The 19,808-nt window shown below is 40.7% G+C and overlaps 1 protein-coding gene and 2 long non-coding RNA genes across 12 annotated transcripts in view; 2 read left to right on the top strand and 1 right to left on the bottom strand.

Annotated features, from left to right (window-relative positions):
- Nucleotides 1-19,808, top strand: part of Doa (CDC like kinase darkener of apricot) — a 44,201-nt gene that overhangs the window by 21,435 nt on the left and 2,958 nt on the right. For 6 of the 10 annotated variants that reach the window (XM_033335208.2, XM_076624828.1, XM_076624829.1 and 3 more), the window contains 4 exons: nucleotides 372-609; nucleotides 15,861-15,939; nucleotides 17,597-17,663; nucleotides 19,051-19,164. In XM_033335208.2, coding sequence (XP_033191099.2) covers nucleotides 372-609; nucleotides 15,861-15,939; nucleotides 17,597-17,663; nucleotides 19,051-19,164 — 498 coding nt within the window. Of the gene's footprint in view, nucleotides 1-371; nucleotides 610-9,626; nucleotides 11,884-15,860; nucleotides 15,940-17,596; nucleotides 17,664-19,050; nucleotides 19,165-19,808 lie in introns of those variants that run through there. The other 4 variants (XM_033335206.2, XM_076624827.1, XM_033335205.2 and 1 more) reach the window with 1 other exon arrangement.
- Nucleotides 2,923-3,589, top strand: LOC143303649 (uncharacterized). The gene is made up of 2 exons (XR_013060159.1): nucleotides 2,923-3,514; nucleotides 3,572-3,589. It is a non-coding gene; the product is annotated as an uncharacterized LOC143303649 (long non-coding RNA).
- On the bottom strand, nucleotides 6,450-8,106 carry LOC117157284 (uncharacterized). The gene is made up of 3 exons (XR_013060160.1): nucleotides 7,448-8,106; nucleotides 6,879-6,973; nucleotides 6,450-6,794 (listed from the first exon to the last, which is right to left on the bottom strand). It is a non-coding gene; the product is annotated as an uncharacterized LOC117157284 (long non-coding RNA).

Here is a 19,808-nt window from a genome sequence, read left to right as displayed (position 1 = left end):
GAGACCGTATAACCACTAATATATATATATACATCAAGCACAAGACTTGCCATTAAAGGCCACTAGCAAATGAAACAACCTCTTAAAAAGAGGCTAGTATCAATTGAATACGTAGTTCAAGTATCTGAGTCATCAAAACTTACAGATCACTTTTTCTCAAACTTTGTATAAAAACAAATTTTCTCTACTAAAAATCACCGAACCATCCATTATCATCAATTGTACAATTTTCCTGCATCGCCATCCATCCCATTAATTTCTCTATTCTGTCAATATTCCATTCACGACCAACGTCTCGCAGTGAACAGATTCACACGAACGTCTAATTCTGAGGCTGTGATAAACCTAAGACTAATTAGTGGCAATTTCAGCGGAGAACGCGTGCTGAGGTCGCGTCAGCACGACCGCGGAACCAGCCAGGAAAGACGGTACAAGCGAAGCCATCGTCGATCACCGAGTAGCGGTCGCCAGCACGGGCATCGTGATCGCGATCGTGATCGTTTGGCGCATCCTACTTCTTCTCGACGTGCAAGGATCTATCGTCACCATGCCTCGTCGTCGACTAGTCAGGATCGACACAGGCATCGTTCACCGTCCTCCAGAAGTCAGGTGAGTCGAATGGCGCCGACAACCGACGCGGACGTCTTTATATTCTGCCCAATGTATCTTTAGATTTCATTTTGTTATATACTATTTGAGATCACATTTCCACGCGTCTGATAATATCGTAGAATATTACGGGGACAAAACTCGGATAGATGTTTAGAGAAATCGGTCTCGATTATTGTCGACCATTCCTCGCGGTCTTACTTACCCTAACACTCATTTCCTATAGTATCACGCTCAATGGCAGGTACTGTGGTACTCTTTCGATTAAAAAGATGATTGATAGCTAATATAATATGATATATAGCTGATATAATAATAATAGATAGCTAATATAATATAGTTAATATAATATAATTTGAGGATGTTTATTGTATGTATTTATATTTTAGAGATTGTTTATACCGACAAGTATACTTTAAATATTCTTTATTTTTTGGGTGGTAAAATATTATTTTCATTCAAAGATTAATGGTTTGAAGACTTGGTGGTTCAAGGATATCTGTTTCATATATTCGTTGAACCTAGGTGTTTAAAGATGAAGAACATATATATGTATGTTTAACAAAGGTTTTACTGAAAAAAGAACTACAATGGTTTTAAATAATTACATCTGCTGCAGTCAGCAATTAACAGGAGTAAAAAGTTACAAAGTATGAGTAATCTGTCCTAATTTCTTTTTCTTTTTTTTGTAAATGTCGTACACGCAAGGGATGAAAAGTTCAGTTACCAAGATGTGTACAAAATTGCAAATAGTATTGCGTGTGAACTATTATATCGTGTGCTGCATATTATAGCATATTGCGTGTGCATCTTTTAGAAATTCATGCAGACTGCTTATAGATATCAGAATCCTTATGCACGAACGCATATCTGTACACAATGCCAATACAAACATTTACAAATATGTGAATTTTGTGTAAAGTATATAAAGTTATACTTGTGAACATATCTTCTTATTTAAATACACCAATTTTATAAAATGCGAATATAAATTTCTATATATCTGCAGACTATTCATAAAATCCTATAAAGAGAGACGCATACAAATTTTTGTCCGCAGATGTACGTCGCATTAAGTTTCTGAATGTCTACAGACTGTTCATAAAATTCTACAAGGCATATACAGACTTTTATTTACAGATGTGCGTCACACAAGGTTTCTGTTCGTGAATGGTTAACAAAATTCTACACGTGGTCACACACGCCCACAATGCAATACACGATATATTGAATATAGATATATTAACATAGGATGTCTACACATGGTGTATACGTCCACCATGTACACAAGCCTTGATTTTTGCGGTTAGTCCATTATCTTCTCGTGAATTTTTCACATTGCATTCGCTGGAACGTAGATCTGGCGAATCATCCCCCACGTATACAACTCGTTCCTCCTGCGTGTCTCCACTATCGGTATCTATGAAAAGCAAGGATATCCGTGTTGTCTCTTGCGCGTCCCGTTCGACAGACCTCTGGACGATATAAATACGTGGACACGAGCAAAAGAAAAGGATCGATCAAAGAGCAAAGAAGAACGGAATGAAGCGAGAAGAAAAAGTCAAATTCTACATCTATCTTAGGAGGTAGAAGGAGCATAGCGATGGATTTTTGCGGTATTTGAAGACCGTCGATTATCCCATCAAGGAGCGAGCAATGATTTATCATAAATCTGTGGAAATTTCATAAAATTGTAAAATCCAAGTAGAAGAAATGTGTTAGAAAGATGTTAAGCGAACCTTTGGAATTCTTTTCTTACAGACAGAATGTGATAGCGTAAATTGAGTGAGAAAAGTTCAAACAATGCGCGAACGTAACCCGAGAGAAAATAGGAAAAAGAGGAAACGATTTAGTGGAAGAAAAAGACAGAAAAGAAGATAGAGGAAGATCGGTACGCGATGCACACATGGGGAATCAGCCTCTGGAGAAGGCCGCGATGCAACTAGCGCGGCGACGCGTGTACCCGGAGCAAATGCCGATGATTCTTCTTTCTTAGCCAGCGTCGGCTATTTTCGACCGGCGACTATTTTCGAGGGGGACTCGTCACGCGGTTTCGCCGCGGTTTTAGTGCGAGTTTGCGCCAGATGGCCAGCGCAACACCGTCGTCCTCCGCATCGTCGTCGGGAAACGCGCCGGCAGGGAAGCCGGTTCGCCGGAAGCTGAGGCACCCGCGTAAGACAAAACCATTCTTGCTCCTCCTTCGTGTCGGTTCCAAGAAAATTCCACCACGAATCACCCTGTGGCGGTCGAAGCCGATCGTCCAAACAAGAGGAAAGAAGCCAAGACCCCGGTAATGATCCGGACGTCGATCATCCAGATCTGAATGAAGAGAAATATTTCGTCCATACAAGTGGTACATAAAGTGTGCATTATCAGAGACTGTAGAAAACCAACAGATCTAGAATTTAGAAGAAACAGAGAGATAGAATCTAGAGGTACATATTTACACATCGTCGATTAAGGTAACTCGAGAGATCTCAGCGAGCTGACCCAGAATCGATCACAACCTGGATTTAGAAATACGCGTTGTTCTTGGCAAGATGCGACTGTGAGAGCGACACGAAAGCCTTGTAATCCTACGATACGAAAATTGTACGATTTGCTACGGGAACAGAAGGGAAAGGAACAGACAGTATTGTTCACCCTGGATCATTCTGGAGGCTGGTGCGTGCGTGGCGGCGGCGGTGGCTTGGCTGACGGTGGACCACCCTCGGCTTCGTCCTCGTCGTCGTCGACGATGGCTAGCCAAGAGGTGAACATGTTGATGCCTGGGAACCAGGTGTCGTGGTGGCCCAGGCAGGGATGGGAGCCTTGGGTGCAACGGGGAAATAACGTGGAACCCACCAGGGAACTGGACACCAAGCTCGACGTGACACCAGAGTCGAACGACACATCGATTTCAGAGGTAGCCAACGAAAGAATAGACATTTTTCGAATCTTCATTGGTTTTTTTGAATTTTAGTGAATTTTTCGAATTACCGACAGTCGATAATGATGCAGAGATGTTTAATAGGATTGTTTCTGAGATTTTCGCTAGTCGAGTCATTTTGACCATGGTGAGATATTTGTTGGATATATTTCCTATCGGTCCTATGCATGTGAACTTGTTTTCTCACTTACGTAAAATGATGTGTAAAGCAAAATCATTCAGACGGATATCTCGGTAGGTACGTACACTGTCCAACTATGGAGAAACTATGAGCTTTTTTCTACCTTTCAATAGAATATCGACATTTTGTGTCTTAATGCAGTATAAAAGCGCAATAAAGTGCAATATTCTGTTAAAAAAGTAATATACATTGTCTCCACCATAGATTGATTCTTTAACCTGTTAGAAGGGCCAGGTGCAAACGGACCCCCAGTAGAATCTCGTTCTTTAAATCTTATGGAAACAAAAATACGCATTAGAATTTTATCTTTCAACTAGAATAAGATATCTAATTTCAATCGAATATTGAAATAAACGGCAGAATCCGAATAGGCCCTATATCTGTTTGATGGGGGTTGACAAAACACTTTCTTCCTCCATAGTTGCGCAGCATAACTATTACACCAACACAAAGACATAGGATCTTATTTTACGTCTGTGAAAGGGAAGGGTGGAACGTCGTTGACAAATATCAGGGATAAAACTTACCTAAGCCAGAACTTAGCCTAACACGCGATTCGCCTACGCGTGTACTTGTTTCGGTTGGCCCTCTGCCATAGCGCGACAGCAGCAACGGTGACATGGAACGGGCCAATGAAACAGCCAGAGAGCAAGCGAGTAAAGCGCTAGTTAACCAGCCACTCGCGTTAACATTTAAACGAGCCGGCTGACGACTAGCCCGCCGCGAGCTTTCTAGCTCGCCTCTGCTCTTACGAGGCGATCGTGGCGCACGCGTTTCACGCTTCTTGGTTATATTTGGCAGGCTCGTACGCACGACCACGATAAACACGCGTGCGAACGTCGAGCGGAGAAATACAGTTGGAGATCGCAGTGGTATGGTCGGTTCATCTTCTTTCTTCGCGGCCTTTGTTCTTTCCACTTCCTAGTTGCTTTAGGGATTTGATCCCAAATTCATTGGATAACTCTTTTTCGTTCACAAGTGATCGTTATATGATAATTTTGGTTACAGGTTTGTTTAATCTCAGGGCATTTGTAATTGTAATTTACATCGTATGCCTGTCACAAAGGTTACTAAACGTATTTAAGATATAAATTACCAATTTTTAGATTGGAATTCTGTCTAGAGTACATGTCTAGAAAGAGGTTTTATGTCGCAATAATTCGTTCACTTCGGAGCTTGACTTGTATCCATTTGTTGTTTAAATTTATTTTCTCTCATTGGCACGATTAATAACTATGCACTGTTTGTGTCGTTTAAGAAGCATAGGTCGCACGCTGTGCGTCAGTAATCGTGTCGGACAAATAGTATAGAATCGTAAACAGTGCGTCTTACGATTATACAAGTTTTATAGAACGCATAGAGTGTGTCATCGTTCGTGTCGAACAAGTATATAGGTCGCACGCTGTGCGTCAGTGGCTGTATCAGACAAGTAACACAGGGCCATAAACATCGTGTCCCGTGATTACTAAATTTCATAAGACGCATAGGGTGCGTCAGCGTTTGTATCGAATAAGTAGTACAGCGTGCGCGTTGTACGTCAGTGGCTGTATCAGACAAGTAGTATAGGGCCATAAACATTATATCCTGTGATCAGTAAGTTTCATAGGACGTATACAGTGCGTCATCGTTTGTATCGAATAAGCACTATAGGTCGCTGTGCGTCAGTGGCTCTGTCAGACAAGTAGTATAGGGCCATGAACGTCACGTTGTTGATTCGATATACAACTCTACAGGACACAAAGGACGCATAATCGATTGTGTCGAACAAGTAGTACAAAATTTAGCAAAACCAGTCGAATAACTGTACGCTATACTTATTCACTATCAATTTTTAATCACGCGAAATCAAATATATTTCTCAATGGAAAAACAAGTTCCTTATCAACCCTGTTATCAAGCAGATAAACATCGAAGCTTGAGATTCGGCTATGGAAGCTCAAAGAGGAGGAGAAATCTTGTCAAAAAAATATTCTCATTCTCAGAATGTACGTTACAGAATCGTTTCTAAGCCTCTTCTTCGTTGTAACACAGTCGTGTCTATGGATGTGGAATTTGTTCAAAATATTTTACTGACTAAATATATATTTGCTAGCGGTGATTCTGTGGCGGATAGATGTTTTTAAAACTGGATGTGAAAATTTATCAAACAGCAGTCACTGTACGAGACAGGGACGTATTGTTCGTGTATTGAATGCTGTCATAAACGTTGCGCTTCTTTGCCGTTAAACCAACGTTTACGCGATATTTTCGCGCTAATTCCACCACGTTGGCTCTAAATCATCGTTTTTTTATTTTCCTCTCTCCCGGAAACGGCCGATGATGCACGCAGGCAGAAACGGTTTCCGTTGATGCCAGGAAAGTTCCGCGTGAAACGCGAACTCGTGGGCGAGAATCGAGCATGAACTGCGCCGTTATTTTCTAACGCGACGCGTATTTATACCACTATTTTGTAGGAAACCCGCGACATCGATATCATCGAATCGGCGACCTTGAAGACAAAAGGCCCAGACTTTATTAATAGTTCGCGAACTCTTCCACTGACCAACGTACTTCGCTGGTCCGATGTTTAGAATTTAGAATTCGACGATTTTTTGACGAATAGTGTACTTCGACTATGAAAGAAGCTTTTGATTAACGCGCAATTCACATTTTAACAAGAATTTGAAAAATGTTATGTTTGTTTCTTGATTTATCGACGCAAGAGGCTTATGATTGGCAATCGATGACAATGAATCGGTGAATATTAAAATACAGAGAACGTACAATTATATATCAAGAATCGGAAGTAGAGTACTTGTTACAATATCTAGAAACTGAAGAAAATTTTAGATTCCATTTCTTTACGTGCGTTTAAAAAGACAATTATATAAAGAGCCGCAGTCTATTAATAATCAGTTGATATACAATGATCAAATACTTTCCATAAAGTTGTTCTTTGATATCGTATGACGATTTTTGAGATACAGTATACCCGATTTTTGTTTGCTTATGGAGGAAGTATCTGGCCGATGAGCAATTGGTGAACTGTTTCATATGACGGTGTCCGGCATCTGGTCATTATATTACGAGAATCATCTGTGATCAGAATGATATTTTCAATAATATACAAGTTACAATTAGTAGTATTAGGAATAATATACGACGTATGGATGTATTCACCAGATTTAGATATCACTGCTTGGATATGCCAATATTTTTTCTGTCAGATTAGAACAACCTTCCCTGTCTGACTCATAATTTGTGAATCAATCAACCTGAAGATAAAGTACTTTTCAAGCAAGAAAAAAAAGATTGACCCACATGGTTCGATAAAATGCAAATGTGAATTTTTTTTATCGCGTGTTAGCCCTTAAAAAGCAATTTTATCGTGATATTCTACCAGCAAAGACACGCTAATTCATCTTCTACGCGGTACAAATCACTGTGTCCTATTTTTAATATTTATTCATTTATCGTAAACAAAATTACATGAGCAGAAATAAATAAATTCATCGCTAGACGAGTAAATTATTATTGTTGTAGAAGCACAAATATTTTCTACGCTATATATCAACTTGTTTTCGTTAGGAGATATAGAAGAAATCGTGTCAATGTTGTTTGACATACCGATAAGTGTATTATACTATCGATAGTCCATTGGGTTTTCACGACCATCAATTGCTTTCCGTCGTTCGAACTTCTCAATAGATGATATTCTTCAAGGTGATGGTAAAATTTGTATTGCTTACCTATTTTGTCAATTATCACGTTGATAGTTTTTACGATTCTCTGAATACTCGCATTGTTCATTAGTGGTTCGAGTTTCTTAACGAGTATGTTTACCCCCAAGTAGAAACATATCCACACGATGTTTTGACAACGCGGGAGGCCAATGACACGTTTTAGAGCATCATTGAAATTTAGCTTGTGCCTGCGTACAACGATCTCGCAGAAACTGACGGACCGTGTTCTAATTAACCAAAATTAACTTGGAAGTTCTACGAATACCAATGAACGTAACGATAATAATAAACATCGATAGCCAAGCCATACCATACTGCATCGATAGTTCGCTTCTTGGGCTCCAACATCGAAATCTTCTCGATGGTGTAACGATCTCGAAAAAATCGATTGGCAGCGTTCTAACGAACCAAAAGCCAAACTAGAAATTCTACGACTACTAATGAACACCGATAATGAACACCAATAGTCAAGCCGTCGTACTATACAGCATCGATTCTCGCCACCTCTTGCACTCCAACGTCAGAATCTTTTCGATGGTGCAACGATCTCGCAAAAACCGATGGAGCGCGCTCTAATTACGCGCAATACGTATATCCGTCACCGGCGTAGATCGGAATTTAATGCCACGAAAGCTCCGTTGCTCCCGTTCGAACCGCGCTCCTCCTCCGATTTCGTAATTTCTATATGTGTCAAGGTGCGCAGCGGAGAGACAGAAAACGAACGAGAGACTAAGAAACATCAGGCACGCGTGTGCGAAAACGCCCCCCTATTCATACAGCACATGGTCGTGTACAGTCCATGGTCATCGAATTAGGATCACTCGAAACTTACGATAGTTTTTACCTTTTTAGTAAAGTAGAGAGGCGCGGTGGAATTTTAATGGGAAATGAAATTAATTCATTTATATATTAATTTGTCTCCATTTGAGGATTATACGTTTTTGCCTATGCTTCGTTATATAGGATCTTTATATTATCTTTACTGTCTTGGTAAACATTTTTCTTGGCCAAATTGTGCGGAATCTTTGTTCCCGAATCTGATAACGTAACAGTAAAAAATAAGTACAGAGGATTAATTAGGCTTAGAGATATCTTTAATGGCATTTTTTATGGCAAAATGGAATAATAAGTGAAACGGATTAAATAATTGATTGTGTATGTATTTAATAATAATTTTTACAATTCAGGACAATTTGCTTTTTATCTGACATAATACCAGTATATATGACGTACACTGAAAAGTCTTAAGCACCTTTTATTCTTCACAAATCTTCGATATCTGATGTAGATCGTGAACTGCAAACGATATAAATGTACTTTCTAGTGAACCTGTTAATCCATTAATCGGTTCTTTTGTCATACACAAAATGCCACATTAGATGGTGTTTGTTTACGTCCTTTAGTGATCATTTAATATTTCTCGGTCTGAAGCAAACAGGTGATAATTAGCCTGAGACTTTTGAGCGAGAGTTGCCGCGGTTATTCTCCAAATAAAGTTTCTACGCGTGGTCCTAATTCGACAGTCCAGGAACTGCAATAACCGATGAAACACTCGAAAGTGAAAATCCATGCACTCGAAACAACCTACGTACAATACAATTTCGATTCCTACGACACATCGAGTTGGCGAGAACACGACCGTACCGCGTCATAATAACCAGAACCTTAAACGCCATCGGTGACAATGATGCACCGTAAGCTTCTTCCGACCTCGTCGTGCACCAGGAAGCGGTGACGTTGCCAAGACCCGATCCTGAGGAGCGTGCCGAACTTCGCCATTCCGAATAAGCGAGGGACAAATTTACGTAATACTCTACCACTCTCTCCTCTTCGTCTCTTCCTTCCTACTGGTTCCTTTCTGTTCCTCATCGCAGCACGGATTATTCGTTTTCGTACACGACAGAGAGAGAGAGAGAGAGAGAGAGAGAGAAATAGATATCGGTAGAAAAGAGGAACGAGGTACGAAGAGTTTGGAGGAAGAGAGGCAGAGATAGATGTAGAATGGTCGGAGAGTGTAGCTCACCACCGCTGCCCGGTATTTTTAGTGCGACGAGAGTATTTGGCGGGGCGCACCGAATCCTCCTCCTCGTCTTCGTGAACGGTCGACGTCGGCCGTCGTCTCCGTGACCGCCGTTGTGGTCGTGCTTCTCTTTAGTGCCTTCGTCGGCGTCCCTGTTGCACGATGCTCGCACCTACGGCCGAGTGATGAACCTGCGGCCAGGTCCGCGTCGAAATTCTCCGGCAATCGTCGCTGGATCGCTTTTCTAATCTTCCGAGTAATCTGTATAATCCTTCAATCTCTCGTTCGTCTTCTGTATATTGGCGCGCGTGTGTGTATGTGTGATTTTGCAGTTGAATCTGTGAGTCGACTGTTGTTTCTCGCAGCCGTTGTGCGATACAGGGTGAAGATACGTCGCTTGTGTCACGCTGAGAACACTCCGCAAGCTCTAACGGCACGACCTTGAAGCCTGTTGTAACCGCGGTCCGAAGAGCTGTCTCGCGTTGGATATTCGAGGAAACGCACGCGAGGGAAAACTGACGCGTATCGAATCGCGCGATTCAAAGTGCGAAAACAAACAGAATTACCGGAGGAAGCTGCCGTGTGGAATGTAGTCGGGGAAGTTGAATTCCATTGGATTGTTGCACGAAGAGTTTCTTAGATCAACTTTTCTAAGAATCGCTATCGAAATCAAAGACTCGGTCGTCAATCAAACATTGGATCGTTGGCTGGAGATTCTCCACGTGGCTTTAGTCGAAATCGAAACTTTAGAATTAACAATCGATTAATCAGATCGTTGAATGAACATCTTTTTGTTGATTTGGATCGAAATCGAACACTTGCAAGCACTAAATCGTTGAACGAACAGTTTGCTATTTGTTTCTATTGAAATCGAAGATTTGGAAGCAGTGGCCAAGCACCGGATCATTGAATCGACAGTTTCCTATTTGGTTTCTATCGAAATCTATCGATTACATTGTTGGACGAAGATCTTCCACTTGGTTTTCGTCGAAATCCAAGTTTTGGAAGTATGAACTAGTTACTTAGACGAGGAATTTTGTATTTGCTTCTGACAGGTATCGTTAAACCATCGATCAAATTGTTGGAAGATTTTCTACTTTATTTTCTTTAGGTTTACTAAGATTTCTCATGAAGATAAAAGGTTTGAAAAAATCAACCAATCGAGCGGATAATTGGACGCAGATTTTCAACTTACTTTTGACAGAAATCGAAACCTTGCAACTGTAGATCGATTAATCGTCCTATAGAGAATTTTCTACTTGATTTCCATCGAAATCGAAGGTTTATAAGGATTAATCAGAACAGATAACCGCGTGGGCGTCGAAACTGTGTCTCGATGTTCATCTTCGCGCCACGCGACAACATGTCGACGTCTCGTCAAGGTTCGACGGGTCGGCGAAGTCGATACGCGCGCTCTTCGACCACGACGAGCGTCACTCAGCTCCTCAGCGACTCGTGTTCGAATCTCCTACAACGATTAACCACCAGAGTACGAGGAATGTCTACGGTGAACGACAACGTGGGGAACAAACCATCTGTTACACGACCATCGCCGATCGTCAGTCAATTGAACAGCGCAAGAGCGCGTTTAGAGGACAAGTACTGTACAATCCTTGACAAATATTCGAGAAAGAAGCATCACGATCATACGGATCGACCGTCCATCGAGTATAGACGCACTCGCGAACGAGATCGAGATCACGCTTATTATCGTCGCGAAGACAGCCCGTTTGTCCGCGACGAGAAGACCCTGGAACCTTCGATGACCCGAACCGTGATCAAGAGCCAAACCAGCGTGGTGCTCTCGGAAAAAGCGTATCCCTTCGTCAGGTCTCCCACCGCGAAAGAGTTCAAACGCGAGAAAACACCCGGCTATCATCGTGTAGACAAACACGCTTTACAAAATTCAGACGCATATCGTAGATACGGAAGACACAAATCTGGCCATGCGGAGACGCGTACGAGAAAAGTGAGGCCGTATAGAAACGGTAAAAGCGAGCAACTGGAATCTTCGTCTGCTGCTCTTCGAATAGTTCGACCGATGAAAGTGGAGCCTTTGGTGTCGAAGGAGAAGAAGGACGATGATCCTGACAAGACACCAACGAGTAGCGTAGTTAGAGAAAACGTCAACGATGTCAGCGTCCTTCCGATCATCGATTCCGAGGAAAGTGATCCAGCGATCTCCGAGAGAGTAGCGAAGAGGAAGGAGATACAGAGTTTGATCGAGAAGTACGCTGCCATGGAAGAGACTTACAGTCAATTGGCTGCAGGAGGTCAAGTGAAGATGAGGCCTAGCACCACAGATATAATCGCCAGCAAGTATAGGAAGAGTACTCGTCAAAGCGAGCGAAAAGACGCGTCGAAGAGCGCAATGGCCGCGAGTGTCGTTAACAACAACGCGGACACGGTCCAGCACGCGATTGTAAGTTGTCGAACCGCGGGTTTCTATGGGTTTCTCTGACGGCTGTCGATCGTGGATGAACGTTGTTCTGATCAGTCCCCGTTGCTGCTGCTGTGTTGTTGCGTGCCACCTCCTCCTGCCGCACACATTCCTCTCTCACAGCTGTTTATGCGTCTCCGCTCGAGTTAACAAGTCCAACCCTTGGCTGGCGATTCCAGAGCCGCTCAGAGATCTACTAATCGATACTTGTGTTTGTACGGCGTCCATCCGAGAGATAGTTATTGGGTCGTTCTATAAGTCTTGACGCTTCTTCTCTCTCATCGATCTTCAACGAACGTTATTCTTTACGTAAGAAGCATACGGCTTTTTCATTGTTTGCTTCTTTCATCGGTGTTTGGTATTTAACAGGCGTAAATTTGAACATGGCATCTTTGATCGAAGATGGAACGGCAACTGAGAGCTTAAATCAAGGGAATTTAGTTTAGTTTAGTTAGTTTAGTTTAGGAAATTTTAAGAAGATCGATAGAACAGCGAAAGTATGGCAACCGAAAGCTCGAATTGAGAGCATGCGACGCGTCTGTTTTCTGAATGGACACTTGGTACTTAATAGGCGTGAATTTGATGAAGATTGATAAAATAGTGAAAGAATAGCAACCGAGAATCCAATTAAGACTGTATGCTTTCTGAATTATTAAAAAAAAAAAGAAGAAGAAGCGAAAGTGGAAATTAAAGATTTTAATTTGATCGTTCTAAAAACTCCAGATGTAAAGACACGCTAACGATGGTTTTTCCAAAGTTCCAAGCAGGAAGTTCTAAAACTTCTTTGCTCGGATCCTGAATCAGATACGTTCGATGAATTAAGAATAGAAACGTTCGTATTTGGACGAAAAATGTGACGGGAAACGAGGTAGTAGAACACGTTGACGATTGAGCTGATAGTACTTTTCTGCAATTTCGCGTCAAAGTTTAGCAAAAAAGCGACGAGATTTATAAAACGACCTAATACAATGATACGAATTTGGTTCGTCATCCAAGAATCGTATTCCTGAATTTTTCTCACGTTTTCGAGCTATCTTATCGAGACTCGTGAGTTACTAGCCTGCCGTTATTAGGAATAGAGAATTAGGTTTGGTATTTGATAGCCATGTGGTGCTTCGAAAGGTAATTGAAAACCCCAAAATTCGTATAATTGGTAAATCAGACGTAACGAGATTATAATGATCGATCGAGTAGTTTGATCGGTTGAGATTTTAAGAGACTCGTTCCATGATCGGTATCATAAATCGTTAGTATTGTTTTACTGCCTGTAGGCATTCAGACATTTTATATGCAGCTACAGGTCTGCAAGCAAAATCTGTAAGCTGTATACACTTTTAGTTATTTAAAGCAACATTTTGAAGCCTCTTGGGTTGGGATTTTGTTCACCTCTGTCGTCTCACGTCGTCTTTGTAGGAGAAAGAATTTTTCTTTTTTTACCTCGCTCTTGAAACAGAAGACGACACATCAGGGTGGGGAGAGTCAACTTTATTCGACAGTAAGGCTCGAACAATACTGATTTAGTGCGTTTCGTTTATTTTCTACTGATTCCAGTCTAAGTATCCATTTTATCTTCGACTTGTCGACGATACGCAACAATAAAGATAGATTATTAGAGTTTACAATTAATTTAATTGAAAATATGTACAGTATATTTAGAGTCTGGATTTCCAGTCTGTGGGTTCCAAGCACCAGTGCTCGGCATAGTTATTTTTATAGAAAATTTCTTCGCAAAGATTTCTAACGCTTATCTATTCCACTATAGCTGCATACATTACGCTATCAATGTTAGTTTTAATACTGACTTTTGATAAATGAAGGCAGATTATGTTATCCATGTAACTTAATTATGTTATCCATGTAACTATCACGTTAGATTAGAGATTATATTCTTCTAGATCTTTATTCTTATAGATCTATTCTTAACTATTAACTAATCTATTTTATTTGGCTGTTATAAAAAAGGATCCCACTTAATGAGGATTGGGAAACGCTTCTAGAGCATTCTAACTCTTTGAAATATCTCAAATCATCGTAATACTCGGCTAATGTCTTTCGAAGCATCACTGAATATTCGTACCAGGATGATAAATCCGTTTTAACAAGAAAACTTAACTATATGTTATAGTTACGTAAGTGAATTTTTTTTCCTCTGGCCGACTGACTTACTGCGATGCCGCGTCGGCGCGTTGAAAAATTCTCGATCTCACGCTCGATGTTCGACTAATCCGAAATAATTGCGCGTTGGCACCGTGTCAACGATCCATCGAAGCTGCAGTGTATTCAGCAAGTTGTTATCGAGTTTAGCAAACTGTAATTTGTAATATCTCTTCAAACCATTGATGTGATAAATTTTCTCTAAAACATTTTTCTATACGTACGCGTTCTTAATTAATTCAATAATTAAACCTTTACACAAATATTATGTATTTTCAAAATGTGTTTTCGCGATGAAAAACATTTCTATTTAATCGATAAGGATCGATAGAGTACCACAGTTTTGTCCCCTCGTTCTTCAAAAAAAAGAAAAAAAAAAGAAAAAAGAATCGTTTCAGTTCATGTATAGTAGTTCATGCATCGAGTCAGTTTGAATTCGCGCGTCGATAAGGTAGACTCGAAGTGTCGATCGATCGATCCGCACTGGCGCGCCGTACGAACGTGTCACGACGGTCGATCGAAACGACGGATCGAGCGTCGTAGCGCGTTCATTTGGCGCATTCACGTAAGTACACCGAGTTTCTACAGATTATTGAAGATTAACATAAATATTGAGAAAAAATATATAGTAGAGAAAAGACGACCTCTCCGAGCATGTTAGAGAAAAGAATAATACGTGACGAGCACACTCGAGAGAAGCTGTCCGACATTTTTTCATTCGTCGATCTTTATCCCTGTAAATGAATTCAATCTCTAATTCAATGCATATAAACGAGAAAGTAATATTCTATTTCGATATTTACGCGTCTATTTTAGATATCCATTTTCGTATGTTCCATACGCTAAAGTAAGACAGCTCCTTCGATGCAATGTACAAAGTAACTAACTTTAACACGAGTATAAGAGTTTAGGAAAAAAACAAGATCTAAGTAAAAAAAGCAATAGAAACGATATTTCTATATCTTTAGAGAAAAAAGTAAAAGGTAACAAATGAGACATAATGATCGTAATATAATAATCATATTCGTAAATTTTAAAAAAAGTAATAATAGTAAGAAATGACAAAATATGTTCGCTTTGTGCCGATGGTAAAATTCGTAACCGCAACTTTCTGACTTGGCAAACCATTTTGCCCTCTCCCCTTTCTCTCTGATTGTTGGGTTACCATCTCCGTTGTAATGGAATGGAATGGAATGGAAACGGATATGGCACACGGATTGGTCACTATGGTCTCGACTGGGCGCTCGGATCGGGTGGTTCGATGATGACCGATGACGATGATGTATCCCCCTACTTCCTCCCCACCGACACACTCGTACGTTCGTCCGTGCTTACACACGTCCTCTACCGCGTGTTACACGGGTCTCCGCCCTCGTGGTGGTGGTGGTGGATGACGGTGTGTGGTGGCGATCGGTTGATGCGACGGCTCTTGGATGTGGACACTCCAACGTCTCTTCTTCTCGGCCACAATGGGATCTCACGCTCTACCCTGCAACGTCAACGATGACCGACAACTTGGCCGACTTACGTGTGGTGGCCATTGACCACACGCAACCTATCAACGTGCGAACCACAACGACTACGTCTTCTCTGGTCCAATCAACTGGTGAATCGTCGATCAACGTTACGACCGCTGGGGAAATTGGTTCTCTGTCGGGGCTCTTCGTCATGAAACCGAACACACTGGGACTGATCGTCGGACCGACCAATGTGATCCGGAACAACCAAACGGTGCACTCCACACCACTGATTGGGTCCTCTGTTGGCACGCGCCGCTGATACCGATTCCACCGGCCCATATGTAGAGCCCACGACCGCCCTCCGTCGAGGACGACGAAGACGGCCACCTTGTTTACCAATCCGGCGACATCCTGGCAAATAGATGTTCGTGAATACGTGAATACACTCATTGTAGTAGATTTAAGCAAGCCTCAGATCGATTGGTCGATCGATCGATCGGATCGGTTACCCACGGTATCTGCCCATGGTCTCTCTTTGCCTCTTCTCGCCTCTGCTTCCCCTTTCTTTTTCTCTTGTTCTCAAACTTCTGTGTTGTAGAATTTTTCACAACTTGCCTCTGTGTATTTCGTCGTGTATGCTTGTTTCAGGTTGATCCATTTCGCAAAATTGTTCCTCGACGTTGTTCTATTTGTTTTAGTTTGACAAATCCTTGATTCTTCTTCGTGATTGCTCTGTGTCTGATAGTCGAGAGAATATTGGATACCTCCTTAAAAATTCTCTGTCTGTCTTAATCGAAAAGGGTTGATTCTCCTTTCACATCGATTTCTGTCCCTTTTAATCATCTCTTTCAATTAATGTTTGTTAATGGGTTTACGGTATAAGGGGTTCCGCAAATGACTTTAGATGGTTGGAAGGTTTGGCAACACGTGTTCGTCGTAGCGATCTTCTTCCTGTTACAAATATTCGTTTTCCTCCACCCTGCACATCGTAATCGACGAGTATATCCAATATATATATATATATATATATATATATATATATATATATATAGTGCAAATTGATCAACTCTTGCTACCTCAAACATATCCAAACTAGCTCAAACATGTTCAAAACACTCTAAAACGTTACTGTGTGACTAATTTCTCTATAACCACTACTTAAATATCTTTCCCACTATCATGTACTACTACTTCCAAATACTTCTGAATATGCTGGATTTCTCATTAAAGTATACCACTGTTTCAAGTATACCAGAGAATTTTCAGAATCCACTATTCGCATATATGTCTCTGAGAGTACAAATACAGCAACTTTCTCGGAATGCTATTTGTAATATAAATTCCTCTTCTCTTGTATCGAGCTTTCATTCCTGTCATTGAAGATGAAATGTCGGAGCCAGAGAGAGACAGAGAGGCGAAGGAAGGAGGAGAGACAAAGAGAGATCACGCTTGCGCTATCTCGTCGATACGTTTTCTTCGGGATGACGTGTTCCCCTGTCTTTGAACAGGCGCACGAGGACATTGGACATTCGCTCTCATTATTCCGATGGCTTTTCACACAACGTTTCCAATGCATCCAGCCTATTCAAGGCTGGAACAGTGACAGAGAATAGTGTTGACGTCGGGTTTTACACGTGCATCCGGATGTGATAGTCAATGTTATGTCCTCAGGCTGCCAATTTTTTACGATTAGGGTACCTCGGCCTTTAGGAGAGCAGCAGTTCCGATCGATAAAACATAAAGTTCTAACGATACCGTTTTTTTCACTTAAATCATACATCCGTTCACAACGTATGGCGTACAGAACACACATCGGCCGAACGTCCAACAAGAAGTGCGTCTCTGTTGTTCTTCTCTTATCTTCGTTAGAATTTTCTTAGAAATCGTTTGGTGTGTGTATATATGTATGAGAAATTTATCATCGATGAGAATATGTTAAATGTTGTTCGAGATAGTCCATCGATGATAAATTTAGGTTTTAGAGTCGAGGGCAGGGCCTTTATAGAGCAACACGGACGATCCTTCCATGGACGCGAGGTCTTTGATGTATTCGGACGCTTATCTATCTTTTTACATTGCAGATAAAGTACTGGCCACCCTAGGAGAGGGTACTTTTGGAAAAGTTGTCAAGGTTAAGGACTTGCAAATGTAAGTGGCAGCTAATGTAACTACTACATAGGTAACCTACCTCGGGTCTGCGTTTTTCTATTTTTCTTTAGTCTCCTTTTTATATACAGAATGGCTTACTGTTAAGATGTCGAATAAATTCCTCTATGCTATATGTGTTAAAAATTTTGTTTCAGGTTTTGGGAATTTATAATGGAAGTATTTGCGGAGCAACGTAAGGCAATAATCGAATTTTGTTTCTGAAGTTCAGTGCTGTTGTCTTAAAGTAGGGAATATACATTTTCTATTTTTACGCAAGGGATTTGCTTGTACAACTAGGAATATATCATTTGGCCCGGCAGATTCAGCTAAAGGAGCCTGTCAGTGATTTACTACGAGAAACCACATCATTCGACTGAGTTTTACCATACGTGATAGAGGAAATCCGTAATAATTTCGGCAATTTTATATCAATTACAATTTCTAAAATTTGCTTGCGCGCGTTTATCTTGTTACCAAACTTGTTACCGTGCAAGACAATTTATTATCACTGGTAACTTGCAACAAAGCCTGTAAGATTCCAAATTGGCAAGACAGTCTTCAAATGCATGTTCTTGGCTCTGTCCAAATACTTTGCTTGACATATGTATTCAATATTTTCCTTAATACACATCGAACATGGTTCTCTGACTTGTTGCAAATCGCTGACAAACTCTTGTTGCTGGAGACAACAACAAACTCTGTGTGTTACTAACTTTATGGACATATTCACGACATAAAAATTAGGCGATACAGCGTTAATTTAAAAAAATGGTATTTAATTACTTTTGTTGCTCTGTAGTAAATGCTTCCGTAATGAATCTCCACTATGTGAAACACAATTTTTTTAAAACATTTAAAACACACATAGAAGAATCTATTCTGTTTTGATAGTAAAGTAATTTATAGATTATCCTGTACTTATCCTGTCCTACTCTGATTTCCTCCAAGTTCCTCCTGATTTTTCTTTCTGGGATATTCTTTTTGTTGATCCTGACTTTCTGTCCACTCAGAACGACATGCACCAAAGAAAATCGCAAAGGTGCGTGGCGCGACTCGAGTCATAGCAGAGTCAGAAATAGCCGTGCCGCAGTGTCACAAAATGACGCGCAAGTAGTCGCAATAATAGGATGGCCTTGCACTTTGTTTTACGGGCCTCGACGGGCGAACGAATTGTCACGAAATCGCTCGTCGGGATGCCGATCAGGGGAGAATTTCTTTGAACCATTTTTCACATTCTTCTTTCCTTTCTTTCTTCTCTCCTTTGTCGCGTTTTGGACGTGCGCGCTTTTGTGTTTCGTTATGTATATACGATGATGTTACCGACCATGTGGATTATTGGCGGTCCGGTGGACAGTGTCATCTAATAAAAGTACAATGACGTTTGCAGGGATCACGTGATGGCGCTGAAAATCATCAAGAACGTAGAGAAGTATAGAGAAGCCGCGAAGCTCGAAATAAATGCCTTAGAGAAAATTGCGACCAAGGATCCGGAAGGCCAACAGTTAGTATTTGCGTGGTTTTTCGATCTGGTGGGGACTGGACCGCGGCGAGTAGAAGAGGGCGATTCTTCGTGTAAAAATAAGCTGAAAATTCTGCGGCGAAATTTCCGCCTACAAAGACTCAATTTTTTTCTTTTATGACTGAGGAAATTTAGTTTAAGTTTACTTAATTGTAATTTAAGAATATGAGGTATTATTTGGTTTAGGAATTGTTAAAATTTGTACAAAATTATATTTAAAACTTTGGTAGCAGAAGGTAATGTAAATAGAATGTTTACATTTTGCACTATGCTATAATATAGTAGAGATGAAGCAGCATACTACAATCTCCTAATGTTATTAATAGCAGCAATGTTCAATAAATAAGACCAAAATATTATAATTAAATTTAATATTCAATGGAATATGGATAAGAAATTAAGAAAGATTTGATTAAACTGCTGAAGTCAGCAGTGTGTGAAGTAAATTACATTTGATCTAATTATGTACAAATAATCTTTCGATATGCGTGAAATGATTTCAAAAGATAAAGCAGAACAATCAGTTTATATTTACGTAAAAGAATCGGCTTCTACTTGCTAGCACCATTCTTCCTGCCTATGTATATTTTTACAAATAGTGAATTTGTTTCTTGTGTTCATCTAAC

Source organism: Bombus vancouverensis, chromosome 15 (assembly GCF_051014615.1).
Source record: "Bombus vancouverensis nearcticus chromosome 15, iyBomVanc1_principal, whole genome shotgun sequence".
Lineage (NCBI taxonomy): Eukaryota > Metazoa > Arthropoda > Insecta > Hymenoptera > Apidae > Bombus > Bombus vancouverensis.
The sequence above is the reverse complement of the archived record's forward strand: the minus strand, read 5'-3'. Positions and strand labels throughout refer to the sequence as shown.